Genomic DNA, 23,205 nt, shown 5'->3' with positions numbered 1-23,205 from the left:
CGGCTCCACCCGACGGCCAGCAGTCTGACATGCAGACGCCGCAGCAGGCAGCGGTGTGGCTTGTCCTGCGCACACACCAAGCTCGGATTCATCCGTCTTGAGTGTCCGTGTAATTGGGTGTTGGCATTGTTGCAATTGTGGTTCGATACTTAAATACAGTGAGATCCCCGCTCCGTCGGGACAGCTGTATGGACTGGAGTGCAAGGTACCCATATCGGTCCCAGGGTTCCCAGTTCGCAGCCTCGAATCTAGATTCGAACCGACTTTTGATACTTATGGGCTTTAATTCGGTTAACGGTTCAGCATAAAGACTCTACTCCTCATCCTTCCCAAAGTACTGGCTGTTCTATCGGCGCTTATGCAATAACATGGCGACTCTATCATCTCTGCCAACTGAGGTCTTCAACGAGATCGTTAGACATCTACCCCGAAAGAGCCAACTTCTTCTAAGACAATGTTCCAAAACGCTCGAAGGCAAGTCTGATAATAGCAACTTATTCAAAACACAACGATACTACCATTCGATGATCGATTTTCAAAACCTGGTAGCCTTCTCGACAGACCCCGCATACGAAAACACAAGAAACAAATGCAAAACACTGGTGATTGATACATTCTCCCCGTGTTCCATGAAAATTCGATGTAGAGTCCTACTCGAAAATGGAGAGAAAACCATGGAGACGATGCCAATCGCCACACCTAAATTGAAAAACCACGCGATTGTTGGACTTCTTGCTAAGGCGTTGGACAATTTACCGAATTTGGAGGCTATCGAGTTTACGACTACTACGGATGTTGGAGATGTTCCGAATGCGATTTTACAATCTCATTATCCTAATCTCAAGTTTGATATCAGGGAGGGGAAGGCGGGGAAGTGGTTTAAGAATGCATATCGGAAAGCAAGAGAATATGCGCCCTCGAGACTCATCGAAGAAGAATATTCATTCGAAAACGCCATGGAGGCTATATCACAATCCACCTGGCAGCCAAAGATAATTCGATTTCCGGGGTTTGAGGATATAAGAGGGTCGATCTGGTTGTCCTCATTTTCTGATATTTCAAACGATGGTGCATCGCTTGAATGGTTCTACGATATAGAAAGGATAGAAGCGCTTCTACCCAAACTTCAGAGTCTAAGGAGACTCGACATCCTGATTTGGGTCGGGGCTCTCGAAGAGCCTGATCTCGAACCCGACAGGCTCTTCGGAGCTCTCGAGAATGCGCGGCCTGGAATGACCCGCTTTTTGGAGAAGGCACCTAACGTAGAGGAGTTACGTTTCAAAGTTGGCGGTCTTCCCAGACTGAAATTCCCCGAGAACTCAGCGACACGACTTCCTCGTCAATTCCCTATAAACCCCATCGACATCGGATCTCTCAAATTTAACAACCTTCGAATCCTTTCTCTCATCGAACAAGCCTTCTTCGAGAACGAGCTCAAGACATTCTTAACATCACACAAGGACACACTCCGCAGGGTGAAACTGATAAACTGCGTCCTCCACTCTGAACACCAAATATGGTCGGGAATATTCAAACTCCTGCAGACAGATCTATGGCTATGGTCATTCGAATTCCACACCGATTACCCGAGTACAAGTTATGATTCGACAGATGAATTAAGAATAATCCCATGGTTTCGAGTCTACGGCAACGTACGAACACCAGACCATCGCTGTGAACTATTCCCAAAACATGACCGTCATAAAGAGGACAACAGTCACCATATCGACTTCGACCAGGCAATGCAAGTGATTGCCATACTAGAAAATAAAATCATCTTTGAAAACAACCCGGAGTTGAATGCCGAGAAACAGGATGTAGCCAACAGGCTCAAACTAGTCCGTCAAGGAGTATCGCCGGATAACCCCGGCGTTCAATTAGAAGACTCTCAAATACGACTGATGCTACGGCAGCTGGTGTCTCGAGAATTAGTCTTGAAATTTCATGGCATCCAACCAGAGGATGTTAAACATGAACTTATGGCTCTAGGCGTTAAAGGGTTCGAAACCGAAGACAAGGCCGGACAGTTGGGTCATCCTAATTCCCATGGTGCTGCTATTAAGTCTGCTCAACGCAGATCGGAGAGCTGGCTTAAACATACAGCAGTAACCACAGCATAGCAGGTATTGACATTCGTCACGGAAGAAGGCTAGGGGAACCCTTAAGATAATATGTCAAGTAGTTTGAATACGTTGGGGGTATCTATCTGAATTACGGCAGGCGTAGCACATGAATACCAAGATTAATTTATTCGTCATGATATAAAATCAACCCATACTATGATACAGTGTATACAACAAAGGACGAAGGAGATTCGTCAAAGAAGTCGATTGTCGAATTAAGACCCAGATCTCGCCGACGCAAAAAACAAACCGCATGGTTGGCTTCCTTAAAAGCTCACAAGCTTAAGGAGCATACTTATCAATTGGGAGAAAGTGAAGGACAAAAGCATTTATAGACCGGAATGAAACTGGCTGTACATGAAATAAAATCATTTGACTTCAGAAAAAACAAAAACGCCTGGATAAAAGAAACAGATCCCCATGCTTTCGTAACGGAGGAGGAGGCGGAAGATAAGGACGCAATGTACACGTTGAGCACAGAGACTCGTAGAAGGAGTAGTGAGGTTGGAGGAGTAGGATGTACACGTAATGGGGAATGAAAGAAGCTTCGCAAAAGAAAGAAAAGATCGCGAAATCCGCAGGCCAAAAAGTATTAGTGAAATAGAAAGACCAAAAATAACATGCTCCTGTTCAAAAGGACCCGATAATATAAAACGCCGATATAGGTAGAATAGAACGCATTCAAGAGGGGAGAAAGGGTAAGGAGGAACTCATGAGATAGAACTGTAGGCCAAAGAGCTCATGATTTTTATCCCGTTAATTTCGTGGATATTCGAAACGAGAGAAGACCAAAAACTAGAAGAGAAGTCGTGACCGGGAGTCTAAGAAATGGCGCTGAATTTATTTCCCAAATGGCCGATAAGCAGGAGCACCGCCAACTTGCATACGTCTGTCGATCGGTTGCTGGGCGGTGTAGCCTTGAGTAGGAGGAGGAGCGAATGAAAGCGAACTGATGGTGGGGGATTGCTCCAACTTTATAGGCATACGTTTATGCACAGACTCCGTGAGAAGGTCGAAATTTTGGGTGGAGGGCTTAGAGCTGGCGGCTTTGCCCTTGCCAGTTTTGCTTACCCTCGGAGATGAAGGGGTTGGCGCCTTTTGGGCCTGGTGGAACGAATTGAGTGGCTGTGGGACCGGTGAGGGAGGACTGCGAGGATGCCTGGTTTCAGGGTTGAGAGCATGGGATGGAGAAGGTTGGAAAGCATTTCCGAGTTGAGGTGGAGGGGCTAGGGTTTTCGCGGGCCGAGGGCTGTATGCTGAGGGAGGACCGAAGGTAGACATTTGGGGCAGACGGCTAGACCCCGCTTGTGACGGGGTAGATGTTGGAAAATGCTGGGGAGGAGGGAGGGAAGGGGCCGGGATTGGGATTTGCGCGGGGACCAACTGAAGACGACAGCAATCGAATCTTGTCAGCAAACCCGAATCTCCGTTCAGGCAGTAAAGAATCGCTCGCATTAATATCAGTATGATAGGATTCTTCTACGCACCCCCATCGCTTCTAGATCAGCCCGAACTTCGTCTGCCGATGCACCCGCAATAGTAGGAGCTGCGGGAAAGCCGACATGTTTTGCAATCCCTGATAGAAGAGACACTTCAGCGTTGTATCGGCTCCTGTGGTTGATTTGTGTCGAGAGCGATTTCGGTATCCTGTAAACGTAATCTGGGGGGTTGAGTTAGAGCGGGTTTATGGTTCTGTTATTGATAGAGTCGAACTTACCACTGAGGCTTGTATCTGCTGCTCTTCTTTCCCGATGGATTGCCCACCACTGGGTGTTCGCTTCACTGAAGCATTTTTCTCTTGTCTCTCGGATCTCTTGATTATATTGGGCCCAAATGGCTGCTCTGTTGGCAATTCTCTCGATCTCTGCGGTTTGCTCTTGGAACCCTAGAAGAATATTTGCCTTTTCGATCTTCTCTTGTTTATGTGCTTCGATAGACTGGGACATTAGTATCAGCTCCGGATGTGTACCGTCGTGTAGCATGGCGATTTCTTTATCGATCTCGGCGACTCTTTCCTCAACAATTCTAAAATTACGTTAGCGTTAGATATCATAATCGAATGCGAGGCGACTTACTTGTCCCTGAGCTGGGCAAACAGTATTTCAATTGCGGCGAGATCCTCAGCAGCCTGTCTTTTCGTTCTACTCATTTCATCGGCTAGAAGGTGTTAGTTGCGGGCTCTTCTGGCTGTAGATGGTTAGGGACGGATATACCTTCGTCGTCATCTTTGTTGTGATGATTGCTATCTGCTGCGTCTGTATCTCTTCCTTCATCGGCATCCTCGTCCAAGTCTGTATCAAGGACCTTGGTAGAGGGCTTCTTTGGCGACAAATTCGCGCTCGCTAATTTCTGTTTGTTCTTGCCTGGCGACGGCTGGGCAGATTTCGGCGATTCGTCTTCATCTTCGGCACCTGAATCTTCTTCAGTATTCGATACGTGGCCGTTTGTTGAGGGGAGAGTCGAATGTTTTGCATGTCTGTCCTTGCTATCTTCCTCAACCTCATCCTCTTCGTCATCGGTGCCTTGTGACTTGGTATCGACGTTAACTTTTTTCTTCGGTGGGTCTTCTAGATCTGAAATTTCCATAATGGCTTTATTTTCCTCTTCCTCATCTTCATCATCGAGACCCTCGTTTCGCTTCCGTTTGCGAGGGGAAATTACCGGCGAGCCGGCAACGGACCCCTCAGGTGTGAGCTGTTCGATGGCGCCTAGCGTCATTTCTCGGTCGGGTGACTTTGGACTTTCCTGACCGGCGGTTGATAACGGTGACGGACTCCGGGACGGCGATGTGAGGGTGCTCGTGCCAATTGACTTTTTGGGAGTACTATATGATGCTGAATTTGCACTGTTACCTAAAATGGGCTTCTGAGGGGAAATATTTAGTCTTTCTGTCTCGGCTTCCGAATCGTCAGAATCTAGTTCGCTAAGGCTCGATGATTCTGGAGATTGACCGTTCATGTATGGTCGCGAAATTGACGGAGGAGCGGAGGAGCGATCCGGTGTAGGCCTGCCGGACTCAGTGTTGCCCATCTCAAGGTCTTCCAATGTCCTGGTACCTTTGATGTCGGCCGAAGGGGTGAAGACGGCGACGGAGGCCATTTGCTCCAAAGTTGACGATGTTTCGGTCAGTGGAGATGACTTGCTATCTTCTTCGTCCTCTTCGGTACTTCCTTTCTCTGAGCCGTTAGGCTGTTTAGAAGAGGTAGCGGCGGCGGTGGTGGTAGTGGTAGTAGTGGTGGGGGGTAACACGTCTGTCGGCTGAACCTCTACTTTCGGGGCCTTGGAATTTTGTTTTCTGGAGTTGGCTTTTGTAGGCTTTGTCTCTGGAACAGGAGTAGTATCGTTCTGTATCGATTTGTTTCCCACGCTCTGTGTCTCGCGATCTGGGTCCGGCTCTGAGGCCGCTGGAGTGGGAGAAATTTTGGGAGTGCCGGTTGTTCTAGTGGTTGTTGTGGGAGGAGATTCTAGAAAACAAACAGAAGTAAGCTCTTTTGTGGGTCCTACCAGGAACAAAGGAATGCTATTCTGAGATAGAAGTAATTGGGATGATATCTGTGCATTGCCGGAGAGAGGCAGGCTACTTTGAGGATGGGGAGCCGCCGACTCCAGCGAGGAGTGTTCCGAAAGGCGCGACAGGGCAGACAAAAAAAAGGTGATAACAAGTTTTACCGACCTTCTTTCTCGTCCTTCAACACGCTGGCCGTTTTGAATCTTTTACTTCCACGACGTGCAGAGGTTCTCATAGTGGGATGCCTTATAAGGGTTTGGCGAAGGAAGAATAGGGAGGGGGGGGGGGCGCCGACGGGAAAGAGGAGGAGAAGAGCGTCGATCGTGACGGGCTCAGTGCGTGGTGGTGGGAGTCTTCCCGCGGTACTAGCTTAGTGACGAAGCAAAGAAGGCTTCCGGGGTGCTGAAAGGGATCATATACGGAATCTGCGAAGAGAAAGTGCTACAGAAGACGGAGGCGAAGGGCCAGTTGGTGATTGAGCACTCAGAGAGAGCGGTGAGGGTAGCAGCAGCGTGGAGATGTTCCTGTCGAAGAGGTCAAGGTGGTGATGAAGAGGTGGTGGTGGTTGGTGGTTTATTTGCGGACCTTTTTTTCTTTTGGGCAGCAAAAAAAGAGAGGCCGTCCGTTCGTTCGTTTCGTTCGTTTCGTTCGTTCCCACAAAGAACCAGCAGTTTATTACCTAACCGTGCACCAACTGGATTAACTGGACCGGGTAGGCGTCTGTAGGTAAGTCAGTAAGTTATAGATATCGTGATAATGAATAATGCCCAAGGGAGAGAGTGAGAGAGGTTCTCCTAGCATGATATCAGGATCAAGATCAATATCTCTGTAATCTGTAATGACGAGACCTCATCAGATCAGAAGCAGATATAATAATGCACATATCTCGCATCAAAAGGTCCCCTTTATCCTCCGCATTCAGCAATTTTGTTCAGAGAATTCTCCAGCTCAGTCCAGTTCGGTTTCATGTTTTAGTAGCCTTCACTTTTTCAGGTACGGTCCAAAGTACTTGCTGCCTTAGTTTGCCTGTTCGTTCTTTCGTAAAAAAAAAACATGCGACCGACTAAAGCCGATGCAGACAAACCTTCTCAGTGCACGCCTGATCTCATTTCAAGCTGCTGCCCTTGGCCTTGGCCGTGGCCTTAAAAGTTAAAAGCCTCGAGTTGATCATTTTTCCTCCGAGGCTAAATTCCCTTCTCCGCCTGTATAAGCTTTGCTTGATCAGCTGGACCCGTCAGAGGCCATTGTAACCACCGATCCAAAAGGTGCCTCGATGAAGCAGCAGCGTGTACACCATCGCGAACGATAGCAACGGCTGCTTTCTGGTAGCGATAGGTAGCGCCTACCGAATGTGACCAAGTTCGTCATCTGATGAGGAGCCAGGGTGGGATGGCCTATAAGCATAAACCCTTGTCCGACTCATATGCGCACAAGCCTCCCTTCTCAAGCCGCATTTCTCTGGTACCTTTTGAATCCGGTGCACCAAATCTTGGTACACAGTACATGTACCTGTGGCTAGGGTCTGGGATGCTGGATGACTTGGACATATACATACATGTAACTATGGTACGCATCATCCTTAAGCATGGGTGCCGTTTTGGCCAGTTCGCGAATCGCATTCTTTCCAGCGACTGTAGGGCAAGGCACAGCTCAGCCACCAGCTATGAACCGAGGCCGAGGACACGGATATTGGAAAAGCTAGAATGGGTATCTCATAAAAGCCGTTAGCATTTCCTCAAGCGAAGAGATGGGGAGTCGACAGGCTACTGGCAGGCCACAAATATATTAGCGTACCTGTTCTCAGGTTAATGCAGCTGTTGGAAGCTATAGCCGTTCGGAGCACCTCATTGTCGTGTTGGTGGAGATGACGCCACACCAACACACCAGCCACGGTTTGCTATCACGTGGCTGAAAATCTCTAATTTTTCCAGTCGCCATTTCTTCACCTGCGACAACGTCCATCCAGTACGGCAGTCATCCCCCACAACTTACCTACCACCGCCACAACCACCACAACGATGTCGAAGAAGTCCAGGCTCGCCGAAGGGGAGGCAATTGGCTCCACAAAGAAAGATAGAAAGGAAAAGAAAGAAAAGAAGGATAGGAAGGATAAGAGCGACAAGAGCGACAAGAAAGAGAAAAAAGAGAAGGAGTCCAAGCCTAAAGCCACAGAGCCATCTGCTCCCAAGTCGCTCTTCGATGCTCCTGCTAAGGCAGTAGACGATGGTCTCGCATCTTTATTCTCCACAAACGTAATGAGCCATTCTTTGCGCCATACTTTAACACCTACTAATGATCGCATGTATAGGCTGGCCCTGTAAAAATTGCCGTTATAAACTCGAGGCGTCCGATCGTACGAAGGAAAGAAAATGAGGCCGGAGAAGATGCTTCTGATGGCGAAGAAGATGGCGACGACGACGAGGAAATCCCAGACGAAATCGCCAGTGCTTTAGCCGCCAGGGACGAGGCATTGAATAAAGACAGGAAGAAGAAGCGAAAGAGGGCTGCCGAACCAGAGATTGAGGATGTCTATATGGACAAGCTACGCGACGAAGAACCGGAACCGAGAAAGAAGCAGAAGAAATCGGCAAAGGAAGTCAAAGAGCCAAAGAAGGCTAAGGCAGTAGAGGACGGCGAGGAAGGGGAGGACGAAGAAATGGCAGATACAGACGAGAAAGCCGACGACGCGGATGCAAAATCAAACTCTGAAAAAGAGAGCGACGATGCATCCAGTGATAACGAAGAGGGCGAAGGAGACGAAGAAAGCGAAGAGGACGAAGATGAAAATGATGATGAAGGCGATGATGCAGAAGAGGAAGACAAACCACAGGAGCGAATACGGCACGAGACAGAAGGTGATCTCCAGAATCGAGAACTCGAGAAAGCAAACTGCACTGTATTCGTTGGCAACCTCCCATCCTCGATTATCACCGACAAGGTACCTAGACACTACATTATTCGTTTACTTTTTACACGAAGGGTTTTGCTAACTACGTCGTTAAGGCCCAACATAAAACCCTCCAATCCGCTTTCAAAGCTCACGGCGTAGTCTCCTCAATCCGATTCCGCTCTATCGCCTTCTCCGATCAAATCCCCAGAAAAGCTGCTTTCATTACAAAAGCTCTTCACGTCGACCAAACGACCGTCAATGCCTACATAGTCTTCAAAACCCCAGAAGCTGCTCGTTCCTCCCTAAAACTCAACGGAACTGTAGTTCTAAATCACCATATCCGTGTCGACAGCGTAGCCCACCCAGCGAAAAATGACTCCCGCAAATGTGTCTTTGTCGGAAATCTTGATTTCGAAGCTGCGGAGGAATCGTTATGGAAACATTTTAGCACATGTGGTAAAGTTGAGAATGTAAGACTTGTTAGAGATGCAAAGACGAATGTCGGTAAGGGATTCGCATACGTACAATTCGCAGACGATGTCGACGTCGAGAAGGCCTTATTGCTTAATGACAAGCCAATGGAGGCAGAAAAGGGGAGGAAGAGGAAGTTGCGGGTAACTAGAGCCAAGAATATGCGCAAGAAGGCAGTACCTGATTCCGCGCCTGGCGCTGCAAGATCGACGAAGAAGAACGGAGTATACGTGCCCAAGGCGGACCCCAGGCAATCGGGTGCCGCAGGCAGGGCCAGGAAACTGTTTGGTAAGGCCGGAGGAGTGAAGATGAGGAAAATAGAAGACAATGGAGTTTACGAAGGTACAAGGGCAGCACCTGGAATGGACGTGGGACTAAGAACCAGTGGATCTGGAAAGAAGAAGGGAGGAGTACGAGGAAGAAAGACAGTAAGGAGCGCCGCATGGAAGAAAAAGCCAACGAAATAAATGGACGGGGCGAATGTATGAGTATATTGAGTGTAAGATACAAGAGTATTTGGGTAGCAATCATATATATCGAGGCCGTTAATCTTGGCTTGCTCTGCACCCAATTCTCCATTCTGATGTTATCAATTCATCTATGACCAGCCCAAAATCATTAGACATATACTTTTCTCAGAATCTCAACAGACAAGTCTGTCCTAAAATCTCGTAATCGTTATCATACCGCAGACAATCATCCCTTTCTTTTTTCCATTCTACACCTTCAATCAACTCCACAATTCCCGAAAACCCCTTCCCTTCGGCGACATCCCTCGCTGTCTTCCCATCTTCAGTTTTCCGGTCTGGGTCCCCACCGTGGAGTAATAGCGTCTTTACAGCATCTGTATGTCCGAATGCGCAAGCTATGTGGAGGGGTGTGTAACCACCACATCCCTGTGAATTTGGAGATTGAGATTGAGATATGAAGTGGATTATATCTTCAACAATGCCCTTTTGGGCGGCATGGAAGATAGAATTTGGAGTTTCGGAGGTAGATGCCATTTTATTTGTGGTCTTTGAGGATATAGATGCAATGGAAACCTAAAACCTACAAATGCCTTCGTAGAAGCTATCTAGGGGGGTTATATGTTGGCCTTCCTCGAATCGAACAAATCGGTGTAACAATTTGTCCGAGATTAAAATGGCCTGAGCGCGTGACGGCTGAGATGAAGTTCAAGCGCGTGCATAACGTGAAAACCTGTGACTCTTCTTGATCAGATCGAAGGTTTCCGACCTAGGTCTAGTGTATGTTGGTATCGATGCCGGTTTTACAATATGCAATTGCAAACGAATCGAATTAAAGCTGAGGAACTGATATTCTAAAAAAGTGACCCTTATGCCAATCCAAAGATGCGAGTGGGATAGAGCCTTAGGCAACAGCTCAACGGACTTGGGGATTTTAAGGCAAGATTCGGTCCTGGAATTCGGGCCAATCTGACGGCTCGAGTTTGAAGTTCGGGGCCGTCGACCAGAATATGCAACCAGACCGGATCAACTTGGACGTAGCCTAAGGCATAGCCCATGTAATGGCTACGCCAAGCGACATCCCAATTCCGAAATCAAACACGATCCAACACGTTTCTGCAACTTCCAATTGCAGGTCTTCTCGAAAAACGTTTAAACTATGCCTATAGAGTGACTCCTCCCAGTACTACCCTACATGCTAGAAACTTTGTTTGGCGAACTTAACTGTACATCAGGAAGAAGGTTTTGTTAATCCCCCCCTGTCTTAGGCACTTCGGTACCTATCCGTCGATAAACCTTGAATACACTCAAAAGACCTCAATGTCGAAGATCGATATATTACCTAGCCTAGGTACCTAGGTACTTATATATCAAAATGCCATCAGTGCAATTACTTCTTAGACGTCAAAATATTATCAATACGCCATATAGTACTGACTAATGGCAAAAATACCATTTGCAACCCCCTAAACCTGAGCAAGTATCACTTTCGAGGGCGACAAAGAAGTCGAGATGCCCTTCTTAATCTCGACGTCGCGTAGAAGCTCCAGTAGTAGCCGACGTAGCCGACGTGGCTCCGCTGGAAGCGTTTCGGAGGATGACGGGTTTGAACTGGTAGTAAGTTGGCCCTTCCATTGCCACATATATAATACCCTATATACCTCACTTCTAACAATGCCTTGCAAAAAGTTAGAATGTCGACTCAGGAAGTCAGAAAAGCAGTTCACCCCCAACGCAGAAAAGAAACCAGCAGACAGAATAGCGGAACTCAAGAGAGGCCTAAAGGACGGAAGCATCGCACCGAACCAACGGGAAAATGTGGAGCGGCTTATCTCGGATCTAAAAAAGGGTGTTCGGTGGTATTTATACCAAGACGGGAAGCAAATTACGCATACGTCGAGGAATTTAGTAAGGTGCTTTGGAGGGAGACGGCTCCTGATGATATACTACTATGATACCTTATTGTCATGCACATCACTTTTGCAAAAACTGGGTCCGGACTCAGCAGAAAATTATAGTCATCAGAATCTTGATTGCAGTCAAAGTATAATATATATTGATAGATTCCTGAAGTTTTGTGGAGCAAACTCGGCCGTATTCGTGAACTAGCCTTAAGTGGCCCGTCTCCCAGAATGTTAGGTCGGTACTGGTTGAACTCGTACAATAGTGACGCAGTCAGGCTATTAAAGAAAGTTCCTTTCGTTAGTAACTGTCCCTAGGGTGAGTCCTAGTGCGAGAAACTCACCTTATTAAGAAGATTAACGGTGGCTCCCGAGGCCAGCGTCGGGAAATTAGTAGCAACAAGTTGCAAATTGGGTGGTACCCGGTAGGTTTCCAGGCTTCGTAGGATCGAGAAGCGGTGAAACTGGCAAAACATCTTGCTCGTCTGGTTCGAACGGGTTATTTTCCATGCAAGGGAGAAGCTTACCCCACGCTGCTCGATGCTTTATGGGGGTATCTAAGTCACTAGGGAACACCGTCCCCTTGGCTTCCTGGATGATCGTTGCCGGCTGAAGCAACGAGTACGATGTTGAAAAAGATCATAGCCTCATCCCACCAATCATGGTTTGAATTCCATGTATTAGCATAGAGGCCGGTGAATAACTTCGCTGCCATTGCTGGAGTTTACATCAGAATGTCAGTTCTCGAGCTTACCAAGGCACTTATACCACAGGGGTTTAATGATACTGACTTGCCGAGATATTGACAACAGCTTTACGCCTGTAAGTGTTTGGTGGGGCAGGGGCGTTAGCAGCATGATTGGCGATATCAACGAGACTCTGATATAACTTCCGAGCCCATCCATCCGCTACTGACAACCCCCTTTCATCGCGGACCTAGAACGGGTTTACGAGGACCAACCCTGCTCCTTTTGAACTCCCAGAATACCATCCTGCAGCTGCAGAAGAAATGCAGGTGCCGTGGCTATTAACGTAATCCGTTTTCCACTCTGTAGTCGGAAGTCTTACTAGGACTTTGCTTTGATAATCTTAATTTTAATGTTAGAATTTCGAGCAGACTGGTAAGTCTATGGCCCAATCACTCACATTATGATCCACAAGAAACCCAGCGTATTCAACGACGTATATAACCACCCCAGTCCCTTGCTCGCTATCGAGGAATACATATGAATCTGGGATATCATACCGTCTTTTAGTTTGCTGTCGATTGTTTGGGTTGGAAAGCTAGTTTAAATGGGACGGGTCGTCCGGTTGGTACAAATATACATCTTGACCATTCAAATTCGTATTTAGTAAATCATTTATATAGCTTCTCAGGCTGGGGGTCCTCCTTTTCAATTCGCTTCCAGGGCTTTGCATCTTCGGATTGGGGCGACGATTTCTTTGAATTTCTACGTTTAGGCATAGTTTCTACTCCGATTATTCACTATATATCGGTTCTCCGGTCAGTATTAGACTTGATTTATAATACCAAAAGGATACGCAAAGCATAGATATAAAGATATAAAACTTACGCCAAGCACAAACTAGTGAGGAACATGCGCCAGCACAGCACTGAACAGGCCTCTAGACCCAAATGCCATTGGCATAGTCATCCGTGTTACTGCAATATTTATTCGTGGAACCACAGCAGGCTAAAATTTCATAATTTATACTTGTTAGAGCAGAGTTTACATTGAAGCCAATATCAAGTTAACGTTTAGGTATGGGTAAATCCGAAGACCTACAATATTCAGGGCAAATGCAATAGTCGACTCCAGCCCCACTGATACCACTAGGGCGGACTAAATATCACGGGCTCAATCAATATATTCTCTCTTCCACGCTGATAACATTCTATAAATACCATGGCTTTATAATGAGATTTAACGAACCAACGAGCCTAGAGAGGGACCCAAAGTAATCCCAAACCGGAGTCTAGAAAGATTTTGTATCAATCTGCTTCTGAAGATCCGCAACATCGTTTCCGCAACCGAATTCTTTATCCTGTACCGCCCAAACTGGCTACACTGCTACCAAAGGCAGCAAGAGCAGCCATAACTGGCTGGTACCCATTACAGCCGATTTAGGAACAATTAATTATCAGTATCTTGAGTCCTGGAAAACTTTTAAGTATTTTAAAGTCGATGTCTTTTAATTTGGTTGGTTAAAAAGGCTTGTGAAACATCAATCCTAGGAGAAACCGAGGCTTTTTATATTCCACAATCATTTTGATGTAGCCATGCTTAGAAGAAAAAAATATCACATTTAACAGGGACATATAAAGTTCCTTCGAATCTCATAAATTCGTGATTCCCCAATGTGCTAGGTATTCGAACTTACCACATTCGCTCAGCGCGATTTTATATAACTATAGTAGCCAATAAACAAGCCATGAGACACTATCGAATATACCCTAATCCTTGCTTGGTGGTGCATGAGCAGATGTCAGCCAAAGGAATACCTTCTGGCAGACGAATTGGAGCAAAACGCATCCGAATTAGCAGGATCAAGCCGAAGTTGGTTATAAAACCGAACTAAACTTTATACCAAGCACGTGTGGGTCCTAGGATTGTAGTTTTATTTTTTATATATCATCCTTTGAAGTTTTAATATTAGCCAGGACTTATTGGGTTGAAGGTACCATCTACAGACGACGGTGTGTTGGGGGTTAAATACCACACTTGAAAATCGAAAGATGAATGTCGACAGAGTAGGATTCCTATATTTCGTTTTTAGAGAATAAGAATTCTACTTGACAAATGGATTTTATTCTATCTACGATCCACAAATCCTCACAGGCTTCTTGAAAATTAGCCGGTTTAAAAAGAAAAACAACACCTTAAACCGAAGTGGTACCATCGTCGACACAGACTCTGATATCACCAAGAAAAAAAAAAAACTAGTCAACTTTTGTTCATATCGAGGTTATTTCCTGATCACTAATCGTCTTCCTTAGGTTCACCGAGCGCAAACCACCTAGCCCGACATTCTACAGCCTCCTTTCTGACACTTCGTTTAGGATCATCCAATGGTTTTAGCAGGGCCCTCATTATTTGTCGCTTATATGGGATGACCACGTCGATTTTCAAGGCACTTGGGAAGATGCTGAGGCACCTGAGTGCTGCACTTCGGACTTTCTGCAGGTCCGAGACAATTTTGTCTTGAGTCAGTTGACCGTTTCTGCAGATATATAGCTATCGATAACGGATAAGAACGTACCACGGTGTTGACCTCACTGGGCGAGCTTGCCGCAAGTAATCTTGTGATTAGTGAAGATATGTGCTCTGAAACTAGGCCTGCTGCTTCCGTTACCGTAACGGAAAGTGTATCTATACTTGCGGTCTTGATTCCCGAGTCTTCGAGGTCAAGGGATTGCAAAAGCAAAGGTAGCAGAGTGTCAATCTCCGCAAGAACCAGTTTGGATGGCACATTGCGGATGATACTTGAAAGTGCATGGAGATAGTTCTTCTTGGCGGCTATATCGTAGAAAAAAAGTTGGTTAGAACTGAATTTTTTCGGCGCCAGTAAGCATTGGACATACCCGATGAAGCAGCTTTAAACCCCTCCACCAACTTCGGGACACAGAAAACGAAGAGCTTTTGTTGGCTGAGTAGCCTCACTACTGCAAAGTTTTCCTTGGACAATAATGGGTCATCACTAAGGAGAACCTCGAACCCTCGCCCAACAGCTACTCCAAGATCTTTGTTGTCTAGAATCCCCAACAATCTTCCAACAATGGGATCTGCAAGCTTGTCATTCCTTAAGGCCAATGCCTTAGCTATCCAGAATAAGGCTGGTAAACTAGATGCTGTCTCCGGGCTATCTGCTGATTTGACCGCTTCCCACATTTCATCAGTAGACTTTGCGAGGAAAGCACGATCCTCCGGGGTGGTGAAATATTTGTTTATAATGACTGCGATGAGACGGAGTAGGGCACGTCTGTGGCCGGGGCTCTTCGGGGTTCGTGAAAGGAGAACAAGTTTTTCTACGAACTTCTGAAGGTTATCAAGTGGAAGAGTGACCTATCGGAGTTAGCTATTGGTTGTTTGTGGTTTGGGATGTGACGGTCCTACTTCACGACGGGTGGCTGCCACTGCAGAAGCAAAAATGATAATAGTCGAAGCTTGCTGGAGACTCGTGTCTTCCCCCAACGGCTTGAACTCCTTAGCGACTATCTCCTTGTCGGAAGTTATGATTGCTGACTCCGTCTGAGCAACAAATATCTTGAAAAGCTCCCCGACAACTTCGGTTTGTTTCTCGACGTCCATAGCACGTATTATCAGACTGGCGATGTTGCCTGTCACCTCTAATACGGCCTCATGACTTAAAGCATTTCCACTCGAGCCATTGGATAAAGGTATTATGGTCCTAGTGATGAGTTCAGGAACAATCCTAGTGTAATGTGTCGATATGTCTTTGCCCGTCTCATGTTTCCGTCTCAGGACGTACAAGATACTAGATAGGAGAGCAAATGGGTAGCCAGGACCAGACTTGTTGTTCAAAACAATATTGAGTTTGTTAAATATCCTGGTGAGAAGTACTTGGAAAACAGGTCGTTCAACTGAGAGTTGGGCAAGAGCTGATAACGTCATATCGTAGGACTTCTCATCTTCTTCTCGATCCGGCAACTTGGCCATAAACGCCGGGAATGTGATTTCCATGATCAAGGACGGCTTCAATCGGCTGAGTATTAAAAGAGACTCCAATGCAGCGTCACTGATACTAGTTAGTAAACTATACGTGAAAGATTAAGTAGGAGGTCTACTTACCGCATCTCATCTTTCTCATCTGTCAAAACAATTTCGTCGAAGAATTGCACAATCAATCCTATTTCGTTATCCGCGAAGAAGTTTTTGATTCTTGACATCTTTGTTAACCCGTTCAGCCCAGCCAGCCTGAAGGAAACCTCCTCCTTCGCAGAACCCATCAATGCCCGGCTGTAGATTTCGAAGAGGTTATCCTTGAACGCCTCCAGAGAGTTATTAAGCGATGGAGGGTATTCGATATCTCCCCACACACCATAGACCTGAGCAGTCGCATCAAATAAAGGGAGCATGGCCTGGAGCATGCTCCTTTGCTTTGCAATCTCTTCCAACCCATCATATGTTGTCGATAGACCTGGTAATACGGCCTGAATGGTAGTTGCATGAGCAACAGGAGAGGCAACCGCCACAGCTGAGAGGATCGAAGCTGAAGGCTTAGCCTGTTTGGCCGTTGGGTTCCGAAGCTGCGTTAGACATTCTTTGGTTACCGCCCTTAGATATTTATCCAGGCTCGATGTCCTCATAACAGTCGTTAATTTTGCGGAAAGAGACTTGGCGATTGCCCTGATAGCATCCAAAGCTTCAAATGCAAGGTCATCATCGGACGCATTGAGAACTTCATATTTGATAGAATCCCAGAGGGTCGCCCAATAATTCGCTATTATCGATTTCTCATAAGTTAGAGCGCAAGCTGTAATCGTTTGTAATACGTCTTTCTATGCAAGGTTAGTACATAGAGTTTCAAATTTAAAAGGCTACCACATACCTTTGTATTAGCAGAATGCGAATCCAGCTTTTCCAGAAGTTGCGGGAAGAGAAACACCGCAAATTTGCTTGAAACTTGGAGACATTCTCGAAGCCTGTCCTTGAGATCTTGAGCGGTAATACCGTACGGATCATTTGGAGGCTGCTTAAATGTAATCGGGAAGTAGCAAAAGCAAGCGTCAAATACTTGCTGTGCGTGACAGGGTTAGCTCCGGTTACACAGGTCAGAGGAGCGTTGGGAAGCCAATTGACATACCTCTTCACAGTCTTCAATATCAAATTCCACGATTATGACTTTCAGATTAGAAAAGATAATCATGAGATTCCTTGGGTCCTTCTCATTTGCGACAAGTTCAACATATCCAGTTGCAAAGTCTGGTCCCATTCGTTTGAGAGCTAAATATAGTCTCTATTAGCGCCGCTTAATTCGCAAGAAATATGTATATTCTAACCTTCTCTTTGCTCCGACAGAATTTTATCCATGACTTGGTAAACCAAGTACCGACTTCCCTGAGGCTGCTTTAGGAGGTCACAGCTCTTCAATACGCTGCAAATTGCATTAGCTTAAGATTCCGAATATTCAAAAGAGGAGCAGCAGAACATACGATCTTGCAACCATCTGTGCGTCCTCAGGTTGGAATCTAGACATCCCGGCGATGGCAAGGAGTCCATGGCAGACCTCCTTAAGACCAGCTTCATCCTCCAATCTATCACAGAGAAACTGAGTTATAACAGAAACTTTTGAGACCAATCGCCGTCACGATTTTAACAGTATTAGAGTCCACGTTGACATATATATTTTGATTTGCAGTCGGGTATCGGGGAGTTACGGGTGTAGAATTTCGGAAGTACCTTGCGCCGAAGAAAGCAAAGATGGTGGGAGAGCCGTTAAGACAGTGGCATAGAAGCCGATTGCTACAAGGCACCGATTAATAATTGAACATCCACGATCTAAGGTACCAAAACACACCTTTCGCACGGATTGTTCGGTCATCGTTCGTGAGATATTCGCCCAGCGACTTAGTGAGGCTCAAGAGGATGAGTTCCTTATTCTCCAACCCTGGTCACGCTTGAAGTCAGTATGCGTTGGAAAGCACGGACTCATGGAGCGAAAAACATTACTCTTGGCCGTAGCCTTTGCTATCTGAGCAGCTTCTTCAGGATCTCTATCGATCGCGACAAGGTAAAGCTGCGCCGGTTCCATTTTTAGTGTCGGTTACGGATTTGATACTAAGTATGTTGGATGAAGGAGGTGGAGAGGTCGAGTCAAGCACAGACAGACCCAACATCAACGAATGTTCGATCCAATAAATTTGACTGTTCCGGACTGAGACTGTTCTGAGTGGTCCGATATCAGAATCTGCCCCTCCACCAATTAGTCTCGAACCACGGCTGGCACGGTCGGGCTGATGCAGCCAGTCAAGTGTGCCGCATTAGTGGCTTCTGGCGGTGTTCCTCCCACGCTACTAGCTACTTTATAACTATCCCAGTCCTGGCCGATATCTAGTGGAGGTGGGGCAACCGACGTAAGGAAGCGTCTGCATGCGAGGCGGCGGCGACCTCGAACGCAAACTTTTTTTTTTTTTTTGGGCTGCAACCAGTACTGTCTTGCTGCCTACATCGGCCGGCTTCCCAAGAAGTTTTTATTTAGTATCTGGGAATTCCATGATCTGGAGTTTTCAGAAGCAAACACTATCATACATCTTCCGCAGAATCACATTTAAGTCGGGATCGAGATATCGGATATCAACAATGGCAACAGCAGCAGCTTTGGCAGTAGCGGCTGCAGGAACTTCACAATGCAAGGTCGTTCTGGCGGGGACTGTCGCTAAGAGTCTGCTCGATGAGGTCCAAACCACCCTCAAGACCCTGCAACGCAAACCGAAGCTCGTTGGATTCTTAGCTAACGACGATCCGGCCTCTCGAACATATGCGGAGTGGACTGGGAAAAGTTGCAAACAGCAGTATGTCTTTATATTCACACTGGCGTGGCGTGGAATCGAAATGTTGCTGTTTTACTGATATAGAATTATAGTGGATTCGACTTCGAACTGCGGGAAGTCGACAAGGACGAACTTGAGGAAGCCGTCATTGCTGCCAATGAAGACAATGCTGTTGATGGCGGGATAATATACTTTCCAGTATTCGGGACCAATCAGGTATATATAGCCTAGTAATGTTGTAAAACTTCAAAGGGAAAGCATAATATTGACCAAATGCCAAATTTATCTACTTATAGGACCAATATCTACAACAAATTCTCGATATGTCGAAGGACGTCGAAGGACTCTCTCACAAATACATGTTCAACATGTACCAGAATATCCGTTTTCTAGACGAAGCCAAAACCCAAAAGTCGATCCTACCGTGCACCCCTCTCGCAATCATCAAAATCCTCGAATACATTGGGGTTTATAATAAGATTATCCCCTACGGAAACCGTCTATTCGGGCGTACAATTGCGGTTGTCAACAGAAGTGAAGTGGTTGGAAGACCTCTAGCGGCATTACTGGCGAACGACGGCGCAAGTGTCTATTCTGTAGACATTAACAATATTCAACATTTTACTCGAGGGGAAGGTGTAAAGATGCATCGACATCATGCGGTAGACACAAATTTCAAGGTTGAGGATGTCATTCCTAAATGTGACGTTGTCATCACCGGAGTACCATCGAAGGGCTATAAATTCCCAGTCGGGTTGCTAAAGGAGTAAGTCGAGTGCTAGCAATCTTATACAGGGGAATCGGTGGATTTGCTAATACTGGGCTAGTGGCGCTATTTGCATTAATTTCTCTTCAGAAGATGTAAGTTGGTATAGCACTCCAAGTTATTAGGCAAAACCACTGACGCATTGACAGAACTTCGGGCCTGCGGTAATGGACAAGGCGTCTATATACGTGCCCGCTATCGGCAAAGTCACAATTGCCATACTGTTCCGAAATCTTGTTGTAAGAAATCCCGCTTTCCGAACGATATCCGGACCTTATCCGATCACTAACAAAGGCATCAGCGGCTGTGCCAAAACCGAGAAATTAAATCGGCATGATTTTCTCCTAGTAGATAAACAACTAGACAAAAGTTCGGTCCCTTATCCTTCCCATAGTATTCGCAACCTAGAGTAGGTTGGTGAAGTTTTGGAGTATTTATAGAGTGTTGAAAAGTGGGCACTTTTTTCAGATAAAAGGAACCTGAGGGTTGCAATTGTATCTCATGATAGAATATCATTCCAGATGAAGAATACGGAAACTTTTCCCGAGTCTATAGTACACCGCTCAAACTCCGTAGTATACACAAGCAATCATAGCAATCATTCGCCAATTTGGCAAGAACTCTGAGTCTTTAAACTCTTGCCCTCTTTGGCGAAATCGCTGGAACACTATCGTCTTCCATCTCGACATCGTCATCATCCATCTCAACGTCATCGTCTTCGTTATTGCTCTCATCCCTGCCTCTCTTTCTCAACCCCTTCATCTTTCTTGTTTGCAACTTGCCCAAATCCTGTCTATCCACATGTATCTTACCAATCTTGTCACCCATGGAATCAACAGAGATGTTCTTCTTAGTCTTCATCTCTTGTCCCTTAGGTTTCTTCATGGCTTCCTTCATCATATCCGGATTGGCCTCCTGTATTCTGCCAATCTTGAAGTCCATCCTAGGCCCCATTTCCTCTAATTCCACACGCGGTAGCTTATGGCCAGATCGCGCCGTCTTGAGCATATAACATCGAAGATGGATCTTTGGATTCGGCTCCTCATCCGTAGGATCAGCAGCAGATATCGAAATCATATACTGCAGTGCCTCAACATCGACCTCAGACACAGTATTCCCATGGAAGAAATCCAAAAACATCAGCTTCATTTGAGTATAAGTTGGATTATTCTCAAAGATGGCCCCGGAGAAGGTAATCATCGGTTTGAGGTCGATTCCTGCTTTAGCATTCTTGAAATCCTGCATCCTGCGAAAAGTCTCTCCATCCAGCCCTAGCTCAACCATATCGAGAACCTGGTATTCGAAGAATCGGACGAAGGTGAGGTTGTGTGGTCGTTTTTTGGAATGTGAGGCGAAAACCATCAGGGAAGCATCGTTTTTGCGACTGAAAAACTCGAGCGCTGAGGCATCTTCGAAAGGATGGACGGCGTTTTTCTTCTGGAATTTGATGGCTTGGGGTTTTTTGAGGGAGTGCTGAAAACGAATATCATTAGACCTAAAGAAGGCAAGAAGTTATGCAGATTTACACATACTAGATCACCCAGAGCGTCCTGAACGACACCACTGGCACTGGTGCCTCGTAAGAACAGAGTAGTTTTTTCGTTCTCAACGAGCTTGGGTTCTCGAGCCTCAAGGGCTCGTTTAGAACGAGCGTTTTTGGGTTTTCTGGAAGAAATAGAGTAAGCAACAGTCAATTGCACACATGCGACCAGTTTTGAGGGACTTACACTGTCTGAAGCATTGTGGGTGATGTAGATACTGGGGTCTGATAGTTGGTGAAGGATGAAGGCCGAATTTGGAGCTTTCGTTCATGAAATTTCGTTGATGCCAAGATTTTTTTGCGATCGAACACATGCGCCACAGGAATAGCCACCAACATCAACACAAATCGCAATTGGAGCCGATCGGTGTTGATCTCGTACCCAAATGTCACAGAGCGAGGAGATCGAAACCGTAATAGATAATCTTACCGTGTGATTGACATTGGCTTTATTTGTCAATACTCTATTTTGTAATGGAAACTCGATTTCTTTGGAATTTGGAGTTGGGATCTAGTAGATTTATCTCAGGCTTGTGCCCTAGCCATCTGGCACTATACTTTCGCGGGCTATGAATACATTTACATGCACCTAAGCTAAAACCCCTGAAATATCTAAATACATGGTTATGAAATCGCAGTGGGTTGACATATCGATACCAACAGGGCCGATGATGTCAATTAAAGGTCGTCTCTTGCAACCCATGGAATTCCGAATGGCACCAGACAGCGATAACTCCTAAGATCTCGTGGCAGCCTATATATTTTTTCTATTCTCCCGGGGTTACCATCTACAAAACTGTAGCTAGCTTCATCACAATTGTCTGATGTAAAAAACCGACAGCTGCATCCATTGATCTTGTAATAATTGAGGACTATTCCCTCGGGCAGCTTTTGGCAATCAGTCTCTCCTTCCCCGCGGGTGAGACTATCTGTCATATCTTCTTTCCTGAATATCTTGTCGATAACTTGTCCCGGCGGTTGGGGCTTAAGAACATCTATAGGGCTGACTGGACGACCGATTGCTGCGGAAGGGTTCTCTGCAAATTTGATCGAGCAGAATTCAAACTCGTTGAAGTGTTTCGTATACCAGCATGCAAAGCTCTCGAGGGTATCGTCATCCGGGCCGTTACGCCATAACGAGGCATCCTCGCGGTTATACGCCGAAAACCCACCCTCGCCTGGCTCGTTGGGGCAATTCTCATGGTCGTAGAATCTGCATTCGCAGTAGCCCGTCACGACATATGAGGAGACCTGGTTCGGAAGGGCTGGATGAAGGTCTCTGATGTTGACACATTTGTTGTCCGGGAACACGGAATGGTCAGGTCCCGTAAACCGAGTTCCAAGAGGGTATCCTTCCCAGCGTGCCCCCGGACCGGTATCGACAGGACCGTTCTTATTTCGGAAAGTCCCTTCGTAGATCCCCATTGTGCATTCTTCGCCGTAGAAGACCACGTCGCCGCTACCGTCACTAGCTGTGCTTCCTGGTGGTAATGCCACCTCCCTACCATGATGTCGGTTTACTAGTTTTGGCCTGCTTTGGAAAGGTATATCCCGTATCTGGTTATACATAGGGATAGCTGAGGCTCCTGGGATATAGAAAAGGCACCCAGTGAAGATGGCAAAGTAGCTAGTCGTGAGCAGGAGTTTCTGCTTCTGACGACAATACCAAGCCTTGCTTTCCATTATGATGTCGAGACTAAGTAACCTAGTAGAGGTAGAATAAGATATCAAATTGATGGGATGAAGAAACAGTCGACGGTATCTTCAGTTTTCGAAATGCCAATCTATAGTCAGAAAAGATTTCCCAGAGCCATCCATTGTGGTCATTATATACCTTTGATTTTGTCTCATACATTCTACGTATGGCCAACATCGAGACCATCTATCTACTTTCTCCCACAACATATCTCTAGAACTACATGTATACAACGAACCTTTTGTTTTAGAAATACAAGGAGATAATATAACACATCATTTTGTTGCAATTGATTCCTTATATATCCAGACGCCTAAAGGAAATTCCCTG

General features: G+C 46.1%; 8 protein-coding genes across 8 annotated transcripts; 3 read left to right on the top strand and 5 right to left on the bottom strand.

Annotated features, from left to right (window-relative positions):
* Nucleotides 1-674: 674 nt before the first annotated feature.
* DFL_007134 (uncharacterized protein) lies at nucleotides 675-2,120 on the top strand (the record flags this gene model as incomplete). The annotated part of the gene is made up of 1 exon (XM_067636670.1): nucleotides 675-2,120. The coding sequence occupies one exon, from the start codon at nucleotides 675-677 to the stop codon at nucleotides 2,118-2,120; it is 1,446 nt and encodes a 481-aa protein (XP_067488263.1).
* Nucleotides 2,121-2,963: 843 nt separating this feature from the next.
* On the bottom strand, nucleotides 2,964-5,866 carry DFL_007133 (uncharacterized protein; the record flags this gene model as incomplete). Its single annotated transcript, XM_067636669.1, has 6 exons — nucleotides 2,964-3,506; nucleotides 3,611-3,783; nucleotides 3,841-4,148; nucleotides 4,199-4,280; nucleotides 4,337-5,587; nucleotides 5,797-5,866. 6 exons carry the CDS (start codon nucleotides 5,864-5,866, stop codon nucleotides 2,964-2,966), a joined length of 2,427 nt encoding a protein of 808 aa, XP_067488262.1.
* Nucleotides 5,867-7,649: 1,783 nt separating this feature from the next.
* Nucleotides 7,650-9,459, top strand: DFL_007132 (uncharacterized protein; the record flags this gene model as incomplete). Its single annotated transcript, XM_067636668.1, has 3 exons — nucleotides 7,650-7,883; nucleotides 7,940-8,569; nucleotides 8,635-9,459. The coding sequence occupies 3 exons, from the start codon at nucleotides 7,650-7,652 to the stop codon at nucleotides 9,457-9,459; spliced, it is 1,689 nt and encodes a 562-aa protein (XP_067488261.1).
* Nucleotides 9,460-9,586: 127 nt separating this feature from the next.
* Nucleotides 9,587-9,996, bottom strand: DFL_007131 (uncharacterized protein; the record flags this gene model as incomplete). The annotated part of the gene is made up of 2 exons (XM_067636667.1): nucleotides 9,587-9,590; nucleotides 9,680-9,996. 2 exons carry the CDS (start codon nucleotides 9,994-9,996, stop codon nucleotides 9,587-9,589), a joined length of 321 nt encoding a protein of 106 aa, XP_067488260.1.
* A 4,345-nt stretch (nucleotides 9,997-14,341) lies between these two features.
* DFL_007130 (uncharacterized protein) lies at nucleotides 14,342-18,134 on the bottom strand (the record flags this gene model as incomplete). Its single annotated transcript, XM_067636666.1, has 12 exons — nucleotides 14,342-14,539; nucleotides 14,622-14,878; nucleotides 14,944-15,424; nucleotides 15,476-16,118; nucleotides 16,172-16,881; nucleotides 16,932-17,120; nucleotides 17,187-17,326; nucleotides 17,383-17,477; nucleotides 17,536-17,637; nucleotides 17,761-17,845; nucleotides 17,901-17,990; nucleotides 18,053-18,134. The coding sequence occupies 12 exons, from the start codon at nucleotides 18,132-18,134 to the stop codon at nucleotides 14,342-14,344; spliced, it is 3,072 nt and encodes a 1,023-aa protein (XP_067488259.1).
* A 548-nt stretch (nucleotides 18,135-18,682) lies between these two features.
* Nucleotides 18,683-19,976, top strand: DFL_007129 (uncharacterized protein; the record flags this gene model as incomplete). The annotated part of the gene is made up of 6 exons (XM_067636664.1): nucleotides 18,683-18,894; nucleotides 18,966-19,089; nucleotides 19,170-19,639; nucleotides 19,701-19,734; nucleotides 19,789-19,878; nucleotides 19,941-19,976. 6 exons carry the CDS (start codon nucleotides 18,683-18,685, stop codon nucleotides 19,974-19,976), a joined length of 966 nt encoding a protein of 321 aa, XP_067488258.1.
* Nucleotides 19,977-20,269: 293 nt separating this feature from the next.
* On the bottom strand, nucleotides 20,270-21,380 carry DFL_007128 (uncharacterized protein; the record flags this gene model as incomplete). The annotated part of the gene is made up of 3 exons (XM_067636663.1): nucleotides 20,270-21,112; nucleotides 21,172-21,304; nucleotides 21,367-21,380. 3 exons carry the CDS (start codon nucleotides 21,378-21,380, stop codon nucleotides 20,270-20,272), a joined length of 990 nt encoding a protein of 329 aa, XP_067488257.1.
* Nucleotides 21,381-21,857: 477 nt separating this feature from the next.
* DFL_007127 (uncharacterized protein) lies at nucleotides 21,858-22,862 on the bottom strand (the record flags this gene model as incomplete). The annotated part of the gene is made up of 1 exon (XM_067636662.1): nucleotides 21,858-22,862. One exon carries the CDS (start codon nucleotides 22,860-22,862, stop codon nucleotides 21,858-21,860), a length of 1,005 nt encoding a protein of 334 aa, XP_067488256.1.
* Nucleotides 22,863-23,205: the final 343 nt, after the last annotated feature.

The sequence above is a fragment of the Arthrobotrys flagrans genome, assembly GCF_004000055.1.
Source record: "Arthrobotrys flagrans strain CBS H-5679 chromosome Unknown unitig_8, whole genome shotgun sequence".
NCBI classification, from domain to species: Eukaryota; Fungi; Ascomycota; class Orbiliomycetes; order Orbiliales; family Orbiliaceae; genus Arthrobotrys; species Arthrobotrys flagrans.
This window is presented reverse-complemented; position numbering and strand designations above follow the sequence as displayed.